Source organism: Ambystoma mexicanum, chromosome 3p (genome assembly GCF_040938575.1).
Source record: "Ambystoma mexicanum isolate Mex_15411 chromosome 3p, UKY_AmexF1_1, whole genome shotgun sequence".
NCBI classification, from domain to species: Eukaryota; Metazoa; Chordata; class Amphibia; order Caudata; family Ambystomatidae; genus Ambystoma; species Ambystoma mexicanum.
Genome location: NC_090925.1, coordinates 522,360,374 through 522,380,722, shown reverse-complemented (window position 1 = coordinate 522,380,722; position 20,349 = coordinate 522,360,374). Strand labels below are relative to the sequence as shown.

The following is a 20,349-nucleotide window of genomic DNA, read 5'->3' as shown; positions in this document are numbered from 1 at the left end:
ACCAAGGCAAAAGAATAGACTATCAAAAACAAATCTCAGTATACAAAAAGGAAACTCTCAAAGCCAAAAATAAATACTACGACAACTGAATAACAAAAGCCAACAACACCCAGAAGGAACTATTCAATATCATAAATGAGATGAGAAATCCACCTGGAGGCAATAACACACCAGTACCTTCACAAAAACTATGCGATGATCTCGCAGACCACTTTAAAAATAAAATCACTGACATAGATCAGATCATACAAAGGAGACAAATCAACCAGGATGTGCACCATCCCCCACCCACTATGGAACCACAGAACAAGCTGCAAAGCTTTGGCCAAATATCAAGAGAGAAATTCCTCAAGCTGGTGAAACAAAGCACCAAGGCAGGCTCCCCAATGGACCCCTGCCCCCTTGACATCTATAAATCAATCCTTACACATGGCACACCATTTGAATGCAACATAAACCCCATCAACCAATCACTCTTAACAGGGAGAGTGCCATGGGCTTTCAAATCTGCATACATCAACCCACTCCTCAAGGATACAACAGGCGATGTGGAAGACCTCACTAACTACAGACCAATATCAAACATTCCCTAATCGGTAAAACTATTAGAGACCAATGTCTATGAACAAACACTGGAACACGTAGAAAACCACCAACTATTAGACCAGGCACAAGTCGGCTTCAGACCCATAAGAGGGACAGAGACAGTAATTATCTCTATGTGGGACAACCTAAAGACCAACGCAGACTCCAACACAAACTCAGCACTACTACTCAACCTCTCTTCAGCATTCAACACAGTTGGCCACAACATCCTCATCAAGAGGCTAGAAGAAAGAGGGATCACTGACACAGCACTGCTCTGGATTAAATATTTCTTGTCTGAAAGTTAAAACCATTAAAATCCAGGCCGTGGGACACCACTTGTGGAGTATCACAAGAATCCTCCTTATCCCCACTCCGCTTCAACACTACACGACTCCACTAATAAACCTCATCAAAAGACATGGTGTCATGGCCACTGGCCCGAAAACACAGACCCCTCATCATCAGGGGACGAGGGTAAAGGGTAACACAGCTTTTAATAGTCCCTTTTGGACAATAAAGCATAGAGAGCCCAGCTGGACTTAGTCCTGTCGCCTTTGGCGCCAGGCTCATGAACAAATGTAAGCTGACAGTTTATTTGGTGCAAAAGTACTTTATTTCAACTGCAGGAACTTCCACATGCATTTATTCGGGTGTGGCTGCTGGAAAAAACTGGATTGCACGTGCAGCATCGATTAGGAGTGGCAGGGTGGGGGCGGTAAGCCAAGACTAATGGGCGCGGCCAGAGCTAGACTATATAAGTCCGCCCAGCCTTTATGCAAGCGCTTCACGTTATTCTGCACAGATGGCAGCGTAACGCTCACCACCGCCTGAGCGCATCTTATCTTTGATTCCAGCTACCAGCCTCAGAACTTATCTTGGGTCCTGTTCTCGTCGGCACGCATCACTGCTGACTCTGGCATTCCTCATCCATCTCCAGACCTCCAGAAAGCAGCAGTTCAGCCCCGACATCATGGCACGGAGAGCAGCTCATCTGAAGACGGCACCTGCAAGAGGAAAAGATAAAGACAAGGTTAGAAATTACAAAGACATTACGTTTAAGGTCGCACTTTTGACAAATCTTCACGCTCAACCTTAAACCAACACTCACCTGCTGTTAGAGCATTGTGGGCTCTTTTCTTTTCCATTTTCGCCTCACTTCATGCACCGCAACTACCACAGGGCCGCAATTTCACCTGTTGGAAGAAAGCAGAAGAGAGACATCGACAAAGACAATAATCAGGAACTAACATCACAATATTTTAAAGCCATAAGACACTTGCCATCAGGAGTGGCTAAGCCACAGCTGGTCTGGGCTGCCACATACAATGGGCCAGTGAAGGAACTCAGTCCATCAAGAAGCACCCCTGCAGTGAGAAGCAGGACGGAGAGCTCATCCATCATTAATCAACAGGTGATCCTATATGGGTCGGCGCATGCTCACCACACTTTGGGAAGAAGGGTTCGAGAGAGACAAGTCACATAGCAGCATTCTCACGATCTACCATATCCACACAGGAGCAGTGTCACCAATTGTCGCAGCCCACAGCATAGGTGCAGGGGAAGAAGCCTGACAGGGGTCATCCACTTCCAGGGAGTGCTGCAACTGTGCCCCAACGTCCCAGCAGAGACCAGGTGAGCGTAACACATGGCTTTACCTGCTACAACTACGCAGATGACACCCAAATCATCTACAAAATCGAAGATCTACAGGAGGAAAACACGACGCTAATAGATTGTCTCAAAGAACTCTACAAATGGATGAACACTAACAGCCTCAAAGTCAACCCCGCCAAGACAGAAATCATGATTATATCTAAAAGCCAAGGAAGTAACCTGTACATCCCATGGCCCACAGAACTAGGAACAGTGTCCACCTTCCAAAATTGTCAAAACCTTGGACTACAAGTTAACCTTAAAACCACAAGTAAACACGATAATGAAGAAATGCTTCTTCAACCTACACACGATCAGAAAGATTCTACCATTCCTCTCCTTCACACACAAAACACTGGCCATCATCTCCCTCATCATGTCCAGGATAGATTACGCCAGCAGCCTATATCTCGGAATGTCAGATTTTTTACTGAAGAAACTGCAATATATACAGAATGCAGCGGCCAAACTTCTCCTCAAATTCTCACAAAGGGACCACATCACTCTAGCACTAAAGATGCTATATTGGCTGCTAGTCAAAAACAAATTACATATAATACAATGTCCATAACACACAGACCAATCCACGACCAGGGAGTCGAATTGATATAATAAGAACATTTAGCAGTCTACCAGAACATTCAGATCCAGCGACGACATCCGCCTGGATCCTAAACCATACACAATGAAAAAAGTTGGTGGATCAGCCTTCTTTGCCTAGCCGTTAAACTTTGGAACTCCCTCCCCAAAGAAATATGAACCGCAAAAGAAAAATTCAGAAAACCTCTAAAAACCTGGCTCTTCAACTATGAACGGGACCAAAACGAATGAGCAACACCCACGCCCCATGGAATGAACATGTGAATTAAAATACAAGGGACTAGGTCAGATCACGATGAAGTGCAGGGAAGTAGAAAGGCCTTGGAATGGGACGGAGACCCAGGTGCAGCCGTTCCCATAGATGGCCCTACCAGAAACAAAGGAGAGGGATGGGAACAACCTAATTTCAACCACAGACAGAGGGCACTAGAATTAAAGGTGAAAGAGTGGCGACCACACAGATAGACCATGGGGCTATGGGATCTCAAGTGCACAGGGAAGAAGCCCTCCACCCTCAAGGGCCCAGGGAGGCAATAGTTGCTGCACTCCGGGATGTGCAAGGAGTAAAGCGATGTAGACATCCATTAGGCTTAACACGCAGCAGGAGGAGGCATCACCACTAAATAGACGTGTTTACAACCTACACCTCTGCACAGAAAAGAGGTCTGGGAACCGTAGCACACCAGACTGTATGTCATTGGCAGGGATATGTGCCACAGGCGGCCAAAACTGAGTGGGTACGACAAAGTATCGCCACTAACCAACCCCACTAAAAACTCATCCCTCAGCATACACCACTCAAACTCTAAACAAAAACAACCATACTTCAACAGCACATTAAACCGCATGCACTTCACTACACTGCAGCAATGAAACAAACCACACATACCCTTGCACAACAGCACATAACGTCTACCGACTGAAAATTCACAACTATGCTCAGCAAACAGTATAAACCGAACTGAAACTGCCAACAGCACATCACAGCGCTCTTGCACTTTTTCCTTGCTCTGTCCTTCTAACTCCCCCCCCCCACACCCAACCCTCTTGCTTTACAGATCTGATAGAGCACCAATTATGCGTGGTATACAAATCATTTAACATAACTTAACAAAACATTCTGTGCCTACCTCTCACCCAGATTGTGAGTTATATGTGATTTTACAAACGGACAATATATAGTGGTACATTTCATCGTGGTCAAAACACAGGAAAACCGTGATTTTTGTTTTCTAATGGGGGGGTCCGCCCCCAAACCCCACAAGTTTCCACCCTTATAACTCCAACCCAACCCCATCCCGACCCAGTTTAACCCCTTACCCCACTACCCTTTATGTATTTATTTCCTGTTTTCTGTGTTTTCCGGTATTATAATCCATGGTGAAATGTACCACTCTGTAATGTTTATGATGAATTGACTGGGTAGCACTTTCTGTTGCATTACCCACTCTGTACTCATCACATTCAAGCTGTATTCCTTTCACCCACTAGGTGCTCTCTTTACCAACTCTATGCCTCCTTCAAGCACTCTGTGCCCCCTTGATACACTCTATATTCCATTCATCCACTCTGTGTCAGTGTTCACTTCACCTACACCTTCGCACCACCCATTTGTGCCAGTGCCCACACTATGATATGATATGATAAGTCATTTATAATGGACATGTACACAAGTGTTTCTAGGTGCGACAAGACAAGCAGGGGGGACAGAAGGAGGACAAAACAACGATCTTACTATGCCTTGTGTCATTCAGATCACGCAAGTGCAGGGAGGAGCAAGGGGGAGGAGTGCAAGGGGGAGGGAAAAGTGCAGGCAACTCAATAGGTGCTGCCAGAGTGTGTCTCATACATGTAGAGAGACAAGGGACTGTAGGGTTGCAGATTCAGACCCTTAAGTGCTGGGGGAGCCGAGAGGCAGTGCACAGGCAACTGGGCATGCAGAAGCCTGGGCCCGAGTTTCAGTGGGTCTGGGACATCAGCAAGGGAGAGGAAGAGAGGAAGAGAGAAAGCGGAAGTGAAAAGTAAGGTCTTGAGTTGCTTCCGGAACCGGAGGTGGTTCTGCTCAAGTTTGAAAGTGGCAGTTCCAGAGGGAGGCCTCAGCAGAGGTAAGAGCTCTACCCACCACTCTCTGCTTAGAGAAGCGTCTGACCCTCAGAGAGTTGGAAGTGGATGAACGGAGAGCTTGAGAAGGAAGATGTTTAGAAAGAGAATGTTGGAGGTAGTGCGCTCCCAGGCCCCAGAAAGCCTTGTGGACAGTGTAGAGGGTCTTGAAGCTGATCCTTGCAGCCACACGAAGCCAGTGGAGAGATTTCAGAGCTGGAGCGATATGATCCCTGGGCTTGAGGCTAAGGACAAGTCTTGCCATCCTGTTCGGGATATGTTGAAAAGGTCGAAGAGTAGAGACAGGCAGATTTAGAAAGCGGCTGTTGCAATAGTGCAGTCTAGAGAAGAGCAGGGCTCTGGAGACAATGAGCTTCTGGGGGAAAATGAGAAAAGGCAGAATACCTCTGAGGAGGTGCAGCTGATAGTGTGACTTCTGAGGAGAGAAGGAGAGAGTGGAGTCGAAGATGACACCAAGATTCTTAGCCTCATATGAAGGAGGAGGAAGAGGGCCTAGGGTGGGTGGCCAGAGAGAGAGAGAGAAAAGGAGGGAGCAGGTGTCCCGATATGGAGGATCGTAGTCTTACTGGATTTAAGACAGAGATCATTGGCGACACACCATTCCTGAATTGCGGCCAGACAGTCTGGTATGAGAGAAGTAGCAGAGGTGGCTGAGGGGATCCTGGAAGACAGCTGGGTATCATCCACATAACACTGAATGTTAGAGCAGAATGTAGCGATGTGGTGGGCAAGAGGTGCTAGGTAGTGGTTGAAAAGCCAGGGAGAAAGGTTAGACACCTGTGAAACACCACAAGTAGAAAGAGAGATAGAAGAGAGGAAAGACCCAAGTTGGACCTGGGAGGGTTGGTCACTGAGAAAGGAGCTCACTCAGGCCAGGTCCTGACCAGAGATGCACAGGTTTTCTCTGAGGCAATTGAGCAGGATGGCATGGTTGACCGTGTCGAAAGCAGGGGATAGATCGAGGAGAATGAGGACAGAAGGAAGGTTAGAGTCAAGATTAGAGAGCAAGTCTTCACAGGTATTCAGGAGAGCAGTTTCCGTGCTACTGGATGCTCCCAAGCCAAACTGGTGGTAATGTAGACAACCAGCAGATTCAGTATGCAGATTAAGCCGGGAGATGGCCAGCTTTTCCAGGAGTTTTCCCAGGAAAGGAGTGATGAAGATTGGGCAATAGGTTGTTGGAGAGGAAGGATCGGCAGAGGTCTTCTACAGAAGGGGGTGCACAAGGGAGTGCTTAAGGGGGAAGGGAAGGTTCCAGTGGCAAAAGAGTGATTCCAGAAATCGGCCAAGGCTGGAGCAAGCGTGTCGATGTGGTCCTTGATGGTTCTGGATGAGCAGAGGAGAACCTACTTCGACGAGACTTTCATAGATCGTACTTGTCTAGAAACATTGTCGGGGTGAACAGGGGAGAAGGAAGAAGAGGCAAAGGAAGACAGCGTGGACAGGACACTAGGCCTCATCACACACCTCTCCTTCTAAGCCCTTCTAATGTGCAAGCAAAATATGGAGCAATGCATGCAGAGTAACACTGCAACACTTCAGTGATCACCAACACCCTAGAGTCCTGCTGGGAACTCTGAGCTTAAGCCGCTGACTTAGTCGAACAATCTCCCTTCATAGATTTCTGTGCCCGCATGCACAGGCTTCACCACACTCAGGGTTTGAGACTGGGAAAGATGCAGAGGTGGACAGAGCCTGGGAGATAACGGGTGACAGAGGGTATGCAGGGAGATGGGATACTGCACTATCTCCCCTTAGAGGCAGACCAGAGTGACAATAAAGGTGAAACTCGTAAATAATCCTTGGTGAGTTCCTGCTTCCTTCTGCTCTGGTGGCCTCTGTTTTGTTGGCATTGTCTTGTTTTTGTTTGGATATTTCTTACAGCACACTTAGTGGTGGAGTTTCTGCCTGATTACCTGGAGTCTTGTCGCCTTCCTTTTAGAGTGTCTGTCTATGTATTGTGCCTGATTGTGTGGCTCGTTAGTCTTAGTTCAAGATGTGCTTCTTGTTGTGCTTCTTCTTCCGTGGGAACAGACACTAACTGTGAAGTTAAGGCACCATTATGGTAGTGTTGCTGGTCCACAGTGCCATTTGCATCATCATCTTTTCCCATATATAGGGCAACACAACACGCGTTCCACCATTTCCCATCCTCAAGGATGACTGTTGCAGGTGACAGCTCAAGCGCTTGTGTGTACATGCTGTGTTTGAATGTTTGGGCTTTTAGTCCTTTCACCCACTTGACTTTCACGCAATCTCCCACTTGAGACGGATGTGAATAGCCTGCGGTTGTATTCTACCGTCCTCTACACTTGAGTCCTGCTCACTTTGTCTTGAATGTTGGAGTGCACCGTGACTTTTTTTCGGGATTTGCTGGTGAGCGTGCTTGGGTTTTGTCAATTAGTGCCTGGACAACCTCTCGTCATTTTCAAGGTGATAATAACTCCGTGTTCGAGTTCCTGGTAGGTCTGGTAGGTCAGCAATCAACTATTGAACCATGTCAACACCGTTTGCTTTATTCTGATTGGCTATTCTTAACGAAATGGTTGTTTTGTTCCATGCAACAACATTCCCTTGTGCACAATATCGTTTTTGTGCAGAAACACATATATGGCTTTGGAGGCAAACAACTAAGCACTGCTGAAAGATACCATGACAACCCGGATGCCCTCCCTGTGGGTGTTGCTAGGCCTGGAAAAGATCCAGGGCTGCGCTAATGTCGGGGCTATCAGAACTCAGGTCAAGCTAGCCTTTTGGTTGTAGCCCCTAAGCTTCTATCCAGGGCTACAACCAAAAGACCTTGGGCTATAGCCCCCTCAGCCGCCCCCGCTCACCTAGCAACGCCTCTGTCGCAGTGGCGATTTTGTATAGAAACACCAGTTGAAGCCACTTGGAGGAGTAGTGGGTGACAACCAGTCCATACTTTCGTTTCACAACTTGGTGCTCTAATGGCTTGAGGAAATCCGCACATATCTCCCACACCTTCATGGGCCAGGCATAGCTCATCATGGGGTTCGAAGGGGTGAGGTGTTTGTCGCCTTATACCTACCACACATCTCCCAAGGTGAAGTTCATTCTCGTAGTTCGTGGCCAGCCAACAGTAGCATGTTTTGAAACCATCACACCCAAATGAGCCTTGTGGGCGCTCTTAAGCAATGCTGTGTAGGAGGTACAAAATCAAGTGGGATGTGACAGTGAGTTTGTGAGCTACCTTCCTGCACGCTTGAAGCATTGTCTCAACTTTTTTTTCTAGAGGGCCCGCCCTCACTAGTGAAACACTTCACTGTTTGCAAGACAGGATCCTCCGCTATGCAGCTGTGCCCTTGTTCCTCTGTCAGGGACCCATTTGTGTCTCAAACATTGTCCTGCAAGGAAGCAACACTGCATTCATGTTTGTGCCAGTGAGCCATGTCAGCAGAGCTGGAGTGCGTTTGTGAGAGACATGTAGCCCGTGGCCCCAGGGGGCCCAGCTAGTGTGCCTACATGCTTGTCCTCTGAGGAGGAAACACCTAGAAAGAAAGACGCAGGCACCAGAGAAGGTTTTTATTTAAAGTGTAGTGTGTGTGTATGTGTGTTTTATTTATATATGTTCTGTGTGTGTGTGTGTTTTTGGAAGGATCCATCCAGCACACCAGGTGGATAGATGGAATGTTTAAAAAAGAAAAGACTAAGAAAGGAGCAAAGGAATAGATCTCCCCTGCCCAGGAATTGGCTGAGCATGATAGCAAAAAGAATCCAAAGCGATTTGAGAAGAAAGACAGTTGGAAAAGGACAGTTAAGGAGAAAAGAAAAAGAAGAGAAGGAGCGAGAGACTTACCTGGGAAGGTCGCTTCTTCGAGAGTCCCCCCAGGGCCTAAAATCTAGCATTGGGCACCAGGCAGCACATGGGGAGCACCCCCAGAGACTAATCCAAGGGGGCCAAGCTGCTTATGTCAGGAGGCAAGACCGGACGGGACCAGTAGAATCCACAGCCCAGGCAGAGTGTCAGGTGCTGCCTGGGCTGACTAAGAACAGCCCGGCCTGGGCAGCATGTGGGGAGGGCGGCCCAGACCAAGTTGCCTGGCCGTTCCCCCAAAGGCCTGCCTCATGGCCAGCAAGGTGGGCCATTTTTGACGTGCTCCCAGGCTGTGTATGCCAGGCACAGTCTGGAAGGAGAAGGTGAAGTCCACTCCCCGCAGGAGCGTGGATCGGTGAACAAAGCCCCAGGTTGGCCGGGTGAAGAGGAGGAGGTGGAGGAAGTCCCGAGATGCTCCACTGAGTGTCCCGGTTGATGAAAGTCCTGGGCTGCTGAGCAGAGCAGCCTGGGTGAAGGTAAGCGGCCCACCCCCTGCGTCTCACGATGCATTGCATAGGGGGCAGGCCTGAAGCTTGGGCAAAGTCACGAAGGTGAGATCGGCGGCGTCCCCATTGTCATGGGGACACCACCAAGCCCAAGATGGTTGTGGGCAACGCAGTGGTAAACGTGACATTGTCCCCATGACAATGGGGCCACCGCTGAAGACAAAATGGCACTGAGGGCACAGCGGTGATGTAGGGGGGCCCCCAGCTGATGGGGCCAACTCAGGGTAAACAAACAATGCAGCGGGCGTGGCAGTGATGTCGGGTGGGCCTGCAGCCAACGGGCATACCCAGAAGACTGAAAAAGGCTGTGCGTGTGGCAGTGAGCATGGGCAGTCCCCCACTCACGCAGGGGCAACCCAGGACTTCTTAAAAAAAGCAGGCTGTGTGGTATGGGTTGTCCCACGTGGTGGGCGGGGCCACCCTGAAGAAAAAAGAGGGGCCAGGCCCATCAAGTGTCACCAGAGGACAGGGCCCCCAGCCTACAACAAGCACTCAACCAGCCCACCATCTAGTAGCAGCCTGGCACCCATTCGCACAGAGCCAGCTCCACAAGGACAGACCTGAAGTTACTGTAAAGGGGTGACCGACAGAGCAGTCACCTCATTATAACATGCTGTTTTATGTTGTATACAGAGGCACTGCTGGGGGGGCTCAGGGGGCTATAGCCCCGGGTCTTTTGTTTGTAGCCCCTGATAGAAGCTCAGGGGCTACAACCAAAAGACTAGCTAGCCCCAGGTCCCAACAGCCCTGATATTAGCATAGCCCCTGATCTTTTTCAGACCTAGCAACACCCCTGGTTGTATATAGTTTTAAGTCAATGGGCCTCATTACGACCCGTGCGGAAGGGGTTAACGGGTTCCGCTAATGGATGCGGACCCGTTAACACCATTTCGCGCGATTACGAGGTCCCCTCGCGGGACCCGGTAAGGACGCCTGGTAAAACCAGGCGTCGTTACCGTGTCCCGCGAGGGGACCAGGGAGCTAACAATGGGCCAGTCATTATGGGCCTGTTGTTAGCTCCCTCTCCCATTCCCATTGAGCCCTATGGGGGCTCAAATGGGAATGGGGAAGGTCCAGGCCTGGGTTCCCTGAGGGAGGAATTACCGGGCCCTCCGAACTCGGAATGGCCCAGTAATTCCCCATTCAGGGAACCCGGTAAAGGAGCCCGGTTTGGTGGCAGCCATGGAGCTAATAGCTCCATGGCTCCCGCCAAACTCGTAATGAGGCCCAATGTATATATATATGTATGTGCACTTATATGTATATATTTATTTAATTATTGTTATGTGGGGTAATTGTAAGGGGAAGAATAGAGTGGGGGTAACTAATAGGGGTATGTTAAGTAGATTGAAAAGTGAAGTTGGGGTAGGACGTTATGTAAGGATGGCCATTAATTAAGATAAGGGGTAGAGAGAAGGCACTCTGGCATGAGGTAGTGGGATAGTGGAGCAACTTGCCTGAGACCGCCTAGCGAGATGGGACCACCCACAGTGGTCATCCTTTGGCCTTACACTTCCTGTGGGTAGTACCTGAGTTTAGGTAGGGGGTATGCTGCGCCAGACTCACCGTAAGGGCCCCTGAGGTCCCTCCAAGGAATGGCGAGCTGACAAAGCAGGTCCCCAGTCAGTTGGAGCTTACGCCAGGGGAATGCCAGGGGAAAGGTAAAAGATATGTGTGGTATTAAATAAAAGGGGTCTCCATTGGGGTCACTATTAAATGCACTCTGGTGTCTGTGTCTATTAGTGATCAAGGACCTCAGGGTGTGGCCCATCTCCTGTTTTTAGCAATTTTATTTAGCAGGTGCCATGCCCCTCCCTACCCAGCGGACTGGGTAGGGGGGTGGTGGTTTAAATGGGAACTGTCCCTGACCTAGGCCAGGATTGTTGCTCCCTGGCTTGGTTTAGGGTCAGGAAACCGGGGCTACAGACAGTCTGTCTGGTTGGTTCCCCACCACATGTTCATCAGTAAATGGGACCTTCTGTAACCTGGTATCGACTCGGGAAGGCCGCTACCTTATTTGTACCTACAGGGGTCAGAATGTTAACGAGGGATTTGTGATGGTGCGCATATCAGAGGGGGGATACTGCACTGATAGGTGCAGAACGGTTTAACCCCTTGTTCAAAAAGGACAGTTTGGAGGTGTGTGTTTTGTTTGAGTACGATTTGGAGGAAGGAGCTGGGCTGAGAAAGAAATAGGCTAGTAGTATTATTGCGTGTTAGTGTGTTTTACAGTGAGCCTGGCTACAGCATGGCATGCAAAATGGGCTAAAAAGGACTCATCTATTCATTCCTCCTGGAGTACAGTGACATCACCCCCAGTGGCCAGTTTCATTGGACAGTTGAGCCAATTGTGGTGTGGCATTCTTCCATGAAGAGGACAGAGCTGTACCTTGTGACATCAGGTGATCTGGGAGGGTGTAGGCTGACTGATAGGTGAAGTGGCATATTGTAACAAAGCATTTATTGATAGTTGGTTCTGACAGGACTTGCTTTTCTGAGAAGAAGGGAGCAGAGGGCCTCAGAGAGAAGGTGTTCATAGTGGGAGGCACTACAAAAATGTCTGTGGACCAGGGGATTTCATTCCTAAACTCCAAGGGCTCCATATCAATCTAGCCATGTGGAGTAGCCGCAAAACATAAAGATGTAGGGTCCAATTATGCAAAGGGCAGGCCAGGCTAAACCAGCGCCTAAACATTATAGTAGTGTGCTAATTATATATCTTACAGTGAACCGCTGTGTGCTAAGGTGTATAATAGGCTATGCCCAAGGCCTATCTCTTGAATGTCCAGTAACATGTTTACACCAATTCAACATATAAATTTAAGGTGAGTTCTAACACATGTATAGCTCTGACAACATAACAACACGTACCCCTTTTTAAAACACAAGTGATGATTTTGAGACTCAAAATTGGGCTGTTTTAAATAACAAGCACTGACATTGCACTGGTTACCAACTTGAAAGGGCGATCACAGATAGCTGAATAACAGCTTAAAGTTGATAAATCAGCATCTAAGGATTTCAATGAGACTATGCTAAAACCTGCTCTTTAGCCTCAATTCCAACTCTCCCTCTGCTCTCATCCTCCTTGACCTGTCCTCTGCCTTTGACACCATAAATCATGCCATTCTCATAAATCGGCTCTCTGATACCCATCGCATCACGGACGGGGCACTGGATTGGTTGACCTCTTTCCTCTCTGATCAACCCTACCAGGTCCAACTGAGCCCCTTTCTCTCCTCCACTTTACTCTCAACTGTGATGTTCCTCAGGATTGTATCCTCTCGCTGTGGCTTTTCAACATCTACCTTGGCCCTCTCGCCCACTTGATCTCCACCTTCTCTCCTCATTTCCTGTGTTATGCGGATGACAAACAGCTCTCCTTCAAGCTCCCCTCCTCTTACTCTTCTCCTTCCTCTCTCGTTCCTGACTGTTTGACTACTATTCAGGCATGTTGTGCTACTAATGATCTCTGCTTTAATGCCAGTAAGACTGAGATCCTTTTCATTGGGACTCCTGCCGCCTCTGTTCCTCTTACTTTCTGGCCACCCTCGTGTGAGGCAAAAAACCTGGGTGTCATCTTCAACTCCCCCTCTCCTTCCCTCCTCATATCACCGACCTTGCCAAGAAGGCCCACTTTCAGCTCTACCTTCTTAGAGGCGCTCTCCCTTTCCTCACCTTCCCTCAGACACTCAATGTCTCCAGAGCTCAAGTTCTCTCAGGGCTGGACTACTGCAACAGCCTCTTCCTTAACCTTCTTCTTTCCACCCTCAACCCTTTCCAACTAATCCAAAATAAGACTGCAAGACTTATCCTTGGCATCAAGCCCAGGGACCACATCACTTCAGCCCTAAAATCTCTCCACTGGCTCTCGGTGGCTGCAAGTATAAAATTCAAGACCCTCTGCATCATCCAGAAGGCTTTCTGGGACCTATGACCCAGCTTCATCAAACTTTCTCTGCCTTAATACCTCCCTGCTAGAGTCCTTTTGGTCCTCTAGTTCCAATTCTCTACAGATCAGACGCTTCTCCAAGCAGGGAGTGGTGGGGTAGATATCTTTCTTCGGGAGGGTCTTCCCTCTGGAATGGCCTCCCAGTCTCTCTCAGACTTGAGGCAGATCTCCTTGAGTTCCAGAAGCTCCTCAAGACCTTCCTTTTCTCCTCCTCGTTCCCTCTCTTCCTCCCATGCTAAGGCCCCCTGCATTTGTGACTAGTTCCTGTTCCCTTATGTGTCTTACTGGGGCCGGGCCCTCCTTGACCAGTGCCCCTCCAAGCCTCTAACTAGCACTTGCCCTCAGGCACCCTTTCATGACTAGCCTACTGAGTCTAGTCCACCCCTCTCACACTAGTCTGTTCCTATCCCTTACTCTCCTGGCACTTGCCTCCTTGGCTTCCTTAGCACCTGCCTAGCCCCTGGGGCCTAACTCCTCCCTCCACTCCCCCCTTTCCCTCATAGGGCTCAATGGGAATGGGGAAGGAGCTAATAACGGGCCCGCAAATAGCAGGCCCGTTATTAGCTCCATGGTCCCTTAACGGGTCCCACTAAGGGCAGTTGGTAAAACCAGCCGGACCTGGTGGGACCCGCTAAGGGACCTCGGAATGCGGTGGTAGGGGGTTAACGGCACCGGCATCCTTACCAGAGCCGTTAACCCCCCACCGCCGTACTCGTAATGACCCCCATTGTCTGGCACCGCTGAATGGCTGCAGGGAGTGCCGTTATGCTTTTCTTTTCTACCAGCCCAAGATGGAAGCTGACGACCACAGGGTGTGCCCCCCTCTTCATTTGCACCCTCCACACCTCTCTCAAATCCTACTGTATTGTTAAACCCCCTACATAAGTCAATCATATCCCTCTCTTATACCAACTACTCTGACTGCTTGCAGTACTTGTGTCTCCTGTATCTCTGCTCTCGCTCTCTTAAACTCTCCATCAGTTCAGGGATAATGGCAGGTTTCTCCTTTTGCCCTCTACAGCGCTCTGCTCCTGCTGTGTCCTTGTAATGCCGCTAAAACAGTCCACGGTGCAGTCACCCAGTAAACTAAGTGCCGAATGTGGAAGACAAGTGATTCTAAACTGCCCCATCACACATGGAGCCAACTACCTGCGCATCACGTGGTACAAGGTATGTGTTGCATTTTTAAAGGTGGGGAAAGAATAGTCTGACACTGAGCAAGGGTTATACAAAATGCTCTATTTGTTTTCTGTTGTCCCATTCCTGACTCTGCACCTAATATCTGTGTAGCGAGACTGCCCCCTCCTTATTCTTTGTGTATTACCTCAAATGCGGACTATGCCCACATAACGATGAGGACTCAATATCCCCCTGCCAATTTCGAGAGACATTCCACCCCATTAGTCAATTCTTCCAAGTAGTCTTTCAAGATGCTGGTTGGTGCAGTGATATCTCATCTGTTTGTATCTGGTCCTCTAACCTCAATGCCAGCTACAGCCATTGGGCCTCATTACAAGTATGGTGGAGTGGGAACAAATTTGCCGGTAATGGAATTACAGCCACTTTTCCTGCTCTGCCATATTACAGGTATGGTCCTCCAACTCTTTGTCAAGAAATTGCCCAAATCAGCAGAATTACTGCCAAAGTAATTCCACCAAAAAAGCCCCATAGAGTCCAATTGACCAGAATAAAATGGGGATTTACATTGCCACTGCCACTTGTAATCTGGTGGTAATCATGCTGCACCAAGTGGCAGTAACAGTAATTCACTTTGCTCGTATCTGGGCAAATTTACCGCCTAGATACCACCAAACTCGATATGAGGCCCATTGGGCCTCATTATAAGTTTGCCGATCCGGGGGTAACAACAGTACCGGTAAGCTTGCTGGTACCGTTGTTACAGGTGTCTTCTCGCCCACCAGGACTGGCCTGGAGGGCGGACCAGCACCCGCGAGCAGAGGATGTCGGATGCACCGGCAACATTCAGAATGGTGCTGGTGCATCCGACCTTTGTCCAAAGAAAGAACAGAGTGGGCACTACGTTGTAAGTTAATTCAGTAATTTAAACTTAGTAAAGTATTTGGTCCTGTCGCCAGATTCCTCCCCGTTGCAAAGGGAGGTATGATATAATGTTACGCTGTCGACTGGTTAAATTGCACCAGTCTGCTGGAAGGACCTTTGTGAATATCTCACTAATTTGCTTTAAGTAACTGTTCAAAATTTTCCAAGAATTCTTCAAAAATAATAATAAGTTCAATTAGTTGTAACCAAAAAATCTTTTATTTAGAAATCTGCATTTGTCTGAGGCCTTTATCAAGCATTATATTGTCCAATGCATTTCGGTCTGTGCTAGACCTTCTTCAGGGACTATTAGTGATCAAAAGATAAAGAATAAAAAATAAAGATCATGTTATCTAATATGTTAATAACAGTATACATTTTCATTTAATCTAATGCAACATTTTACATTGTACTTAAAGTTTGCTCCAAAATGTACCTGTATTAAACGATGCTTCTAATCTTAGGCCTGTTTGTATTCAATTCCTTATTGGAGAATTATCCAACTCTGCTTCACTCAAACATGCTTGTTTATATTTTGTTATATGCCCTTTGTGCAGCTTGCTTCTGTTCTTGATAATCTAAATGATAACCAATGTATACTTTAAATTTCAGCAAATATCTAGTCACAAATGGTTCTATCAACCAGAGTTTCACTTGTTCTCAAAAAGAGTCTTACCTGTAGTAAACAGATGTAGAAGCAGCCGGGCACCTTACTCGCGTGAAAACGTGTTGCTTGTTGCTCGGGCTGCTTTTATAGTGCAGAAAATGGCGCCGGCGCGCAACGTGATGACGTCATCAACGTGATGACGTCATCGCGTGCCGGCGGCCATTTTGAAATGTAAAAAAAAAAAAAAAAAAAAAAAACTTCAATTGGATGTCGACTGTTCCTTTGTGTGTACCAATGTACATATACAAACTTATGATGTGTTTAACTTCTGGGGTATTAGATCTTTTTTAGTTTCACACATAATTGGTTTCTTAGAGTATTAACTCTATATTCCTGAACAAAGTAAAACCAGATACAATTCACATGTTCCATATTATGGTATAATTGCCACACATAAATTGTTATATTATTAGTTATTTTCTCATATGAATTATTGCTGTTGTAATTCCACATGAAGTTCTGTATATGTTGTTTCAGGTACATGTAACGCGACTATCAACACTTTAACTTACTTAATATGAACACCCAATGATACGAACCAATTATTTACTGATATGCTCCTGGTTGCTATATACTTCAACTTTGTATACATATTTTGGACATTTAATAATTAACAGCATACTCACATTCATGTGTTGGTACCTAATTTCAACGTAATTTCATTTCATTAAATTTACTTTAAAGAAAACATGCAAAGTTACATTCCTCATTGAGGCCATCCGGATGCATAGAGTTGAGTTTTTCAATCCAGTAGGTTTCCTTCTGATTTAGAAGTCTGTTAATGTCAACTCTCTGTCCTTTTTGGTTACAACTAATTGAACTTATTATTATTTTTGAAGAATTCTTGGAAAATTTTGAACAGTTACTTAAAGCAAATTAGTGAGATATTCACAAAGGTCCTTCCAGCAGACTGGTGCAATTTAACCAGTCGACAGCGTAACATTATATCATACCTCCCTTTGCAACGGGGAGGAATCTGGCGACAGGACCAAATACTTTACTAAGTTTAAATTACTGAATTAACTTACAACGTAGTGCCCACTCTATTCTTTCTTTGGACAATTGTCAAATTGGTTTGCACAACGAGTGAGAGGCACACTGAAGTTTTAAGTGTTACATAAGAATGTCGTATGAAGAGTTAAGTGGTTTAACTAATAAGAAAGCAGAAACATTGGGTTTCACTCCCGAAGAGGCCAATGCAATTCTTGATTCTATAAGGGATACTGGAGGAAGTTCTACAAGCATTGATCCTAACACTAGGATTAAAACATTGGAACGTCTCATACGTAAAGAGATTAACAGAAAACTGCACGCAGTTACTCTTACAAAATATTATAGAGCTCAAAGAATTCCAAGAAGTTTGAGGATCCCTATGAGACCTACCCTATGCAAGGAGAGTCGTGAGTTTGTCAACAAATGGGAACAAATTCTCAATAAATGCTCGTTGGATTTGATATTATTGACTGTTCAAGAACTTTCTAAAGAACTTGATAAACTTTCATCAGAAATTTTGGAGATACAAGAGGAATTGACCACAGCATTGAGTGCAACCGATCTAGAAAAGATTTTGGAAGAGATCAACACTAATTTACTAGAATATCGCACAGAATTAGAAGCAAAGAAATTGCGAAAATATCGTAGAGATACGTATGATTATTTAAACGATGAGGTGTATACTTGGATGAATAAATACAATCAGAGACCAGTTCCAAGAAATTCGTCAAGTTCATCAGATCCAGATACTAGTGGACCAGAGACATCGGGTGCAGAGCGACAAGACGCAGGTGAAGGAACAAGTACTGGCGATAAACGCCCCACAGGAAGAGGAACTAATTTCAGGGGTACTTTTTTAGACAGAGGCCAACGCGGAAGAGGACAAGGAGGGGACGCAGACAGAAATCAACAGCGTCCACATACACGATTGAACCCCAGGAAAACTTAGTGATTAATTTGTCAGAATACCATTTGTCTAAAGAAGAGAACAACCTATTACAAAAAGGACTTAACTTTGTTCCAACATATCACTCTACTTTATTTGAGAAGAAAGTAGAACTATTCAAATTTTCAAGAAAACTTAGATTAAAGGCTTTTTTTGCTACAATTGAGGAAGAAAACATAGAGTATCCAACACCAGAAATTGAGTACAAAGAATTTAAACCCAAGAGTACTTTCATACCTCCTATAAATTATCCTATAATTGACTTGTTTCAAAGAATGGTCACCACCGATTTGAAAAAACTTTCATATAAATCACCGCGACATGGTAACTTTAGTAAACATGATTTAAGTACCATTCGTAGACTATTTTCGAACAAGAACATCACATTTAAACCTGCAGATAAAGGGGGAGCCATGGTAATTCAAAATACTGCAGATTACCATCAAGAATGCATGCAACAACTGATGGACAGATCAGTATATCAACCCATAGATAAGGACCCTATCGATGACATTCAAGAAAATTTGGAATACATACTCGATTTGGCGGAGAATAACAAGTGGATTACAGAAAAGACCCGACGTTTCCTAACCACTACAAATCCGAGAACACCTGTCTTCTACACTATTCCGAAAATTCATAAAACATTAGAAAAACCACCAGGCAGACCTATTGTATCAGCCACTAACAGCATTTTACAACCTCTAGGTACATATTTGGATTATTTTTTGCAACCTATAATACAAAATACTAAGACGTACATTAAGGATACCACTCATTTTTTTAATATTCTCACGAACATTACTATGAATGAGAACAGTATTTTATTTACCGCAGATGTACGTAGTTTGTATACCTCAATTCCTCATAATCAAGGACAAGAAGCGGTGGAATGGTTGTTACTAAATACTAGAGGGGTAGAAGCATCTAAGGAATTTTTAATGATTCTCTTGGATTTCATTTCACAAAATTCATACTTTAGATACCAACAACAGTACTATTTACAGACGAGTGGAACTTCTATGGGAGCCACAATGGCACCCAGTTACGCCAATAGTTTTATGTATAAATTCGAAACAGAGAATATACTGAATCATGACATTTGGAAACATCATCTCCAATACTGGGGAAGATACATCGACGATGTATTCGGAATTTGGCAAGGAAGTGAAGAACAGTTCGTACAATTTACAAGATTCCTGAACACAATCGACACACATATACAATTCACAACAACTTATAGTAAAAAAGAAGTTAACTTTCTGGATGTCACTGTGTCAAATCAGGATCTCAAACTTACCACTACCTTGTACCGAAAATCGAGCGATCGTAATAATCTGCTGCATCGTTTAAGTTTTCACCCTCAAAATACTCTTAGAAGTCTCCCTTACAGCCAGATGTTAAGGGTTAAGAAAATAGTGCAAGATGAAGTGGAATGTGGTAAGCAAATACAAGATATGGCAAAGAGATTTTTACAAAGAGGTTATCCTATACAAGAGATCAATGATTCTATTTCCAAAGTGATAACCATGGATAGACAAGAGGTATTAACCAAATCTACGTCAGTTAAAGAAACACCATTTATCTATGTGACTAAATATTCTACAGAGAGTAATAAAGTTAAGAAAATTGTTTTGAAACATTGGCATTTTCTATCAGAGGACAGAATACTGGGACACCTCTATACCACTCCTCCAATGTTTGCCTACACCAGAAGCAGGAATATTAAAGATATGTTGATAAGGAGTGACATTCAAACACAAAAAACAAGAACAACAAGAAAGGGAACATTTCCATGTTTGAACTGCTCAAATTGTAACATGGTTCAGAAAGGGGACGTTGTGTTCCACCCAAACACAGGCCGCAAAATCTACTTGACGAAATTCGCAACATGTGACACTATGAATGTTATATACAGTATCAAGTGCCCATGTGGCAAGTACTACGTGGGACAAACCGCCCGTAAAGCGAAAACAAGATGGAACGAACATCGTTCAAATATTCGTACAGGAAACATCAAATCTCCAGTAGCAAGACATTTTAGAGAAGCTAATCATCAAATAGCGCAAATTAAATTTCAAATTTTGGATGTATTGGAAGTTACTCAAGGACAGAGAGTTGACATTAACAGACTTCTAAATCAGAAGGAAACCTACTGGATTGAAAAACTCAACTCTATGCATCCGGATGGCCTCAATGAGGAATGTAACTTTGCATGTTTTCTTTAAAGTAAATTTAATGAAATGAAATTACGTTGAAATTAGGTACCAACACATGAATGTGAGTATGCTGTTAATTATTAAATGTCCAAAATATGTATACAAAGTTGAAGTATATAGCAACCAGGAGCATATCAGTAAATAATTGGTTCGTATCATTGGGTGTTCATATTAAGTAAGTTAAAGTGTTGATAGTCGCGTTACATGT

At 45.5% G+C, this 20,349-nt stretch overlaps 1 protein-coding gene across 2 annotated transcripts in view; it reads left to right on the top strand.

Annotated features, from left to right (window-relative positions):
* Positions 1–20,349, top strand: part of LOC138580570 (uncharacterized) — a 257,926-nt gene that overhangs the window by 11,621 nt on the left and 225,956 nt on the right. For both annotated transcript variants that reach the window (XM_069651217.1, XM_069651218.1), the window contains exon 2: positions 14,277–14,425. In XM_069651217.1, the coding sequence (XP_069507318.1) occupies positions 14,277–14,425 (149 nt within the window). The remainder of the gene's footprint in view (positions 1–14,276; positions 14,426–20,349) is intronic.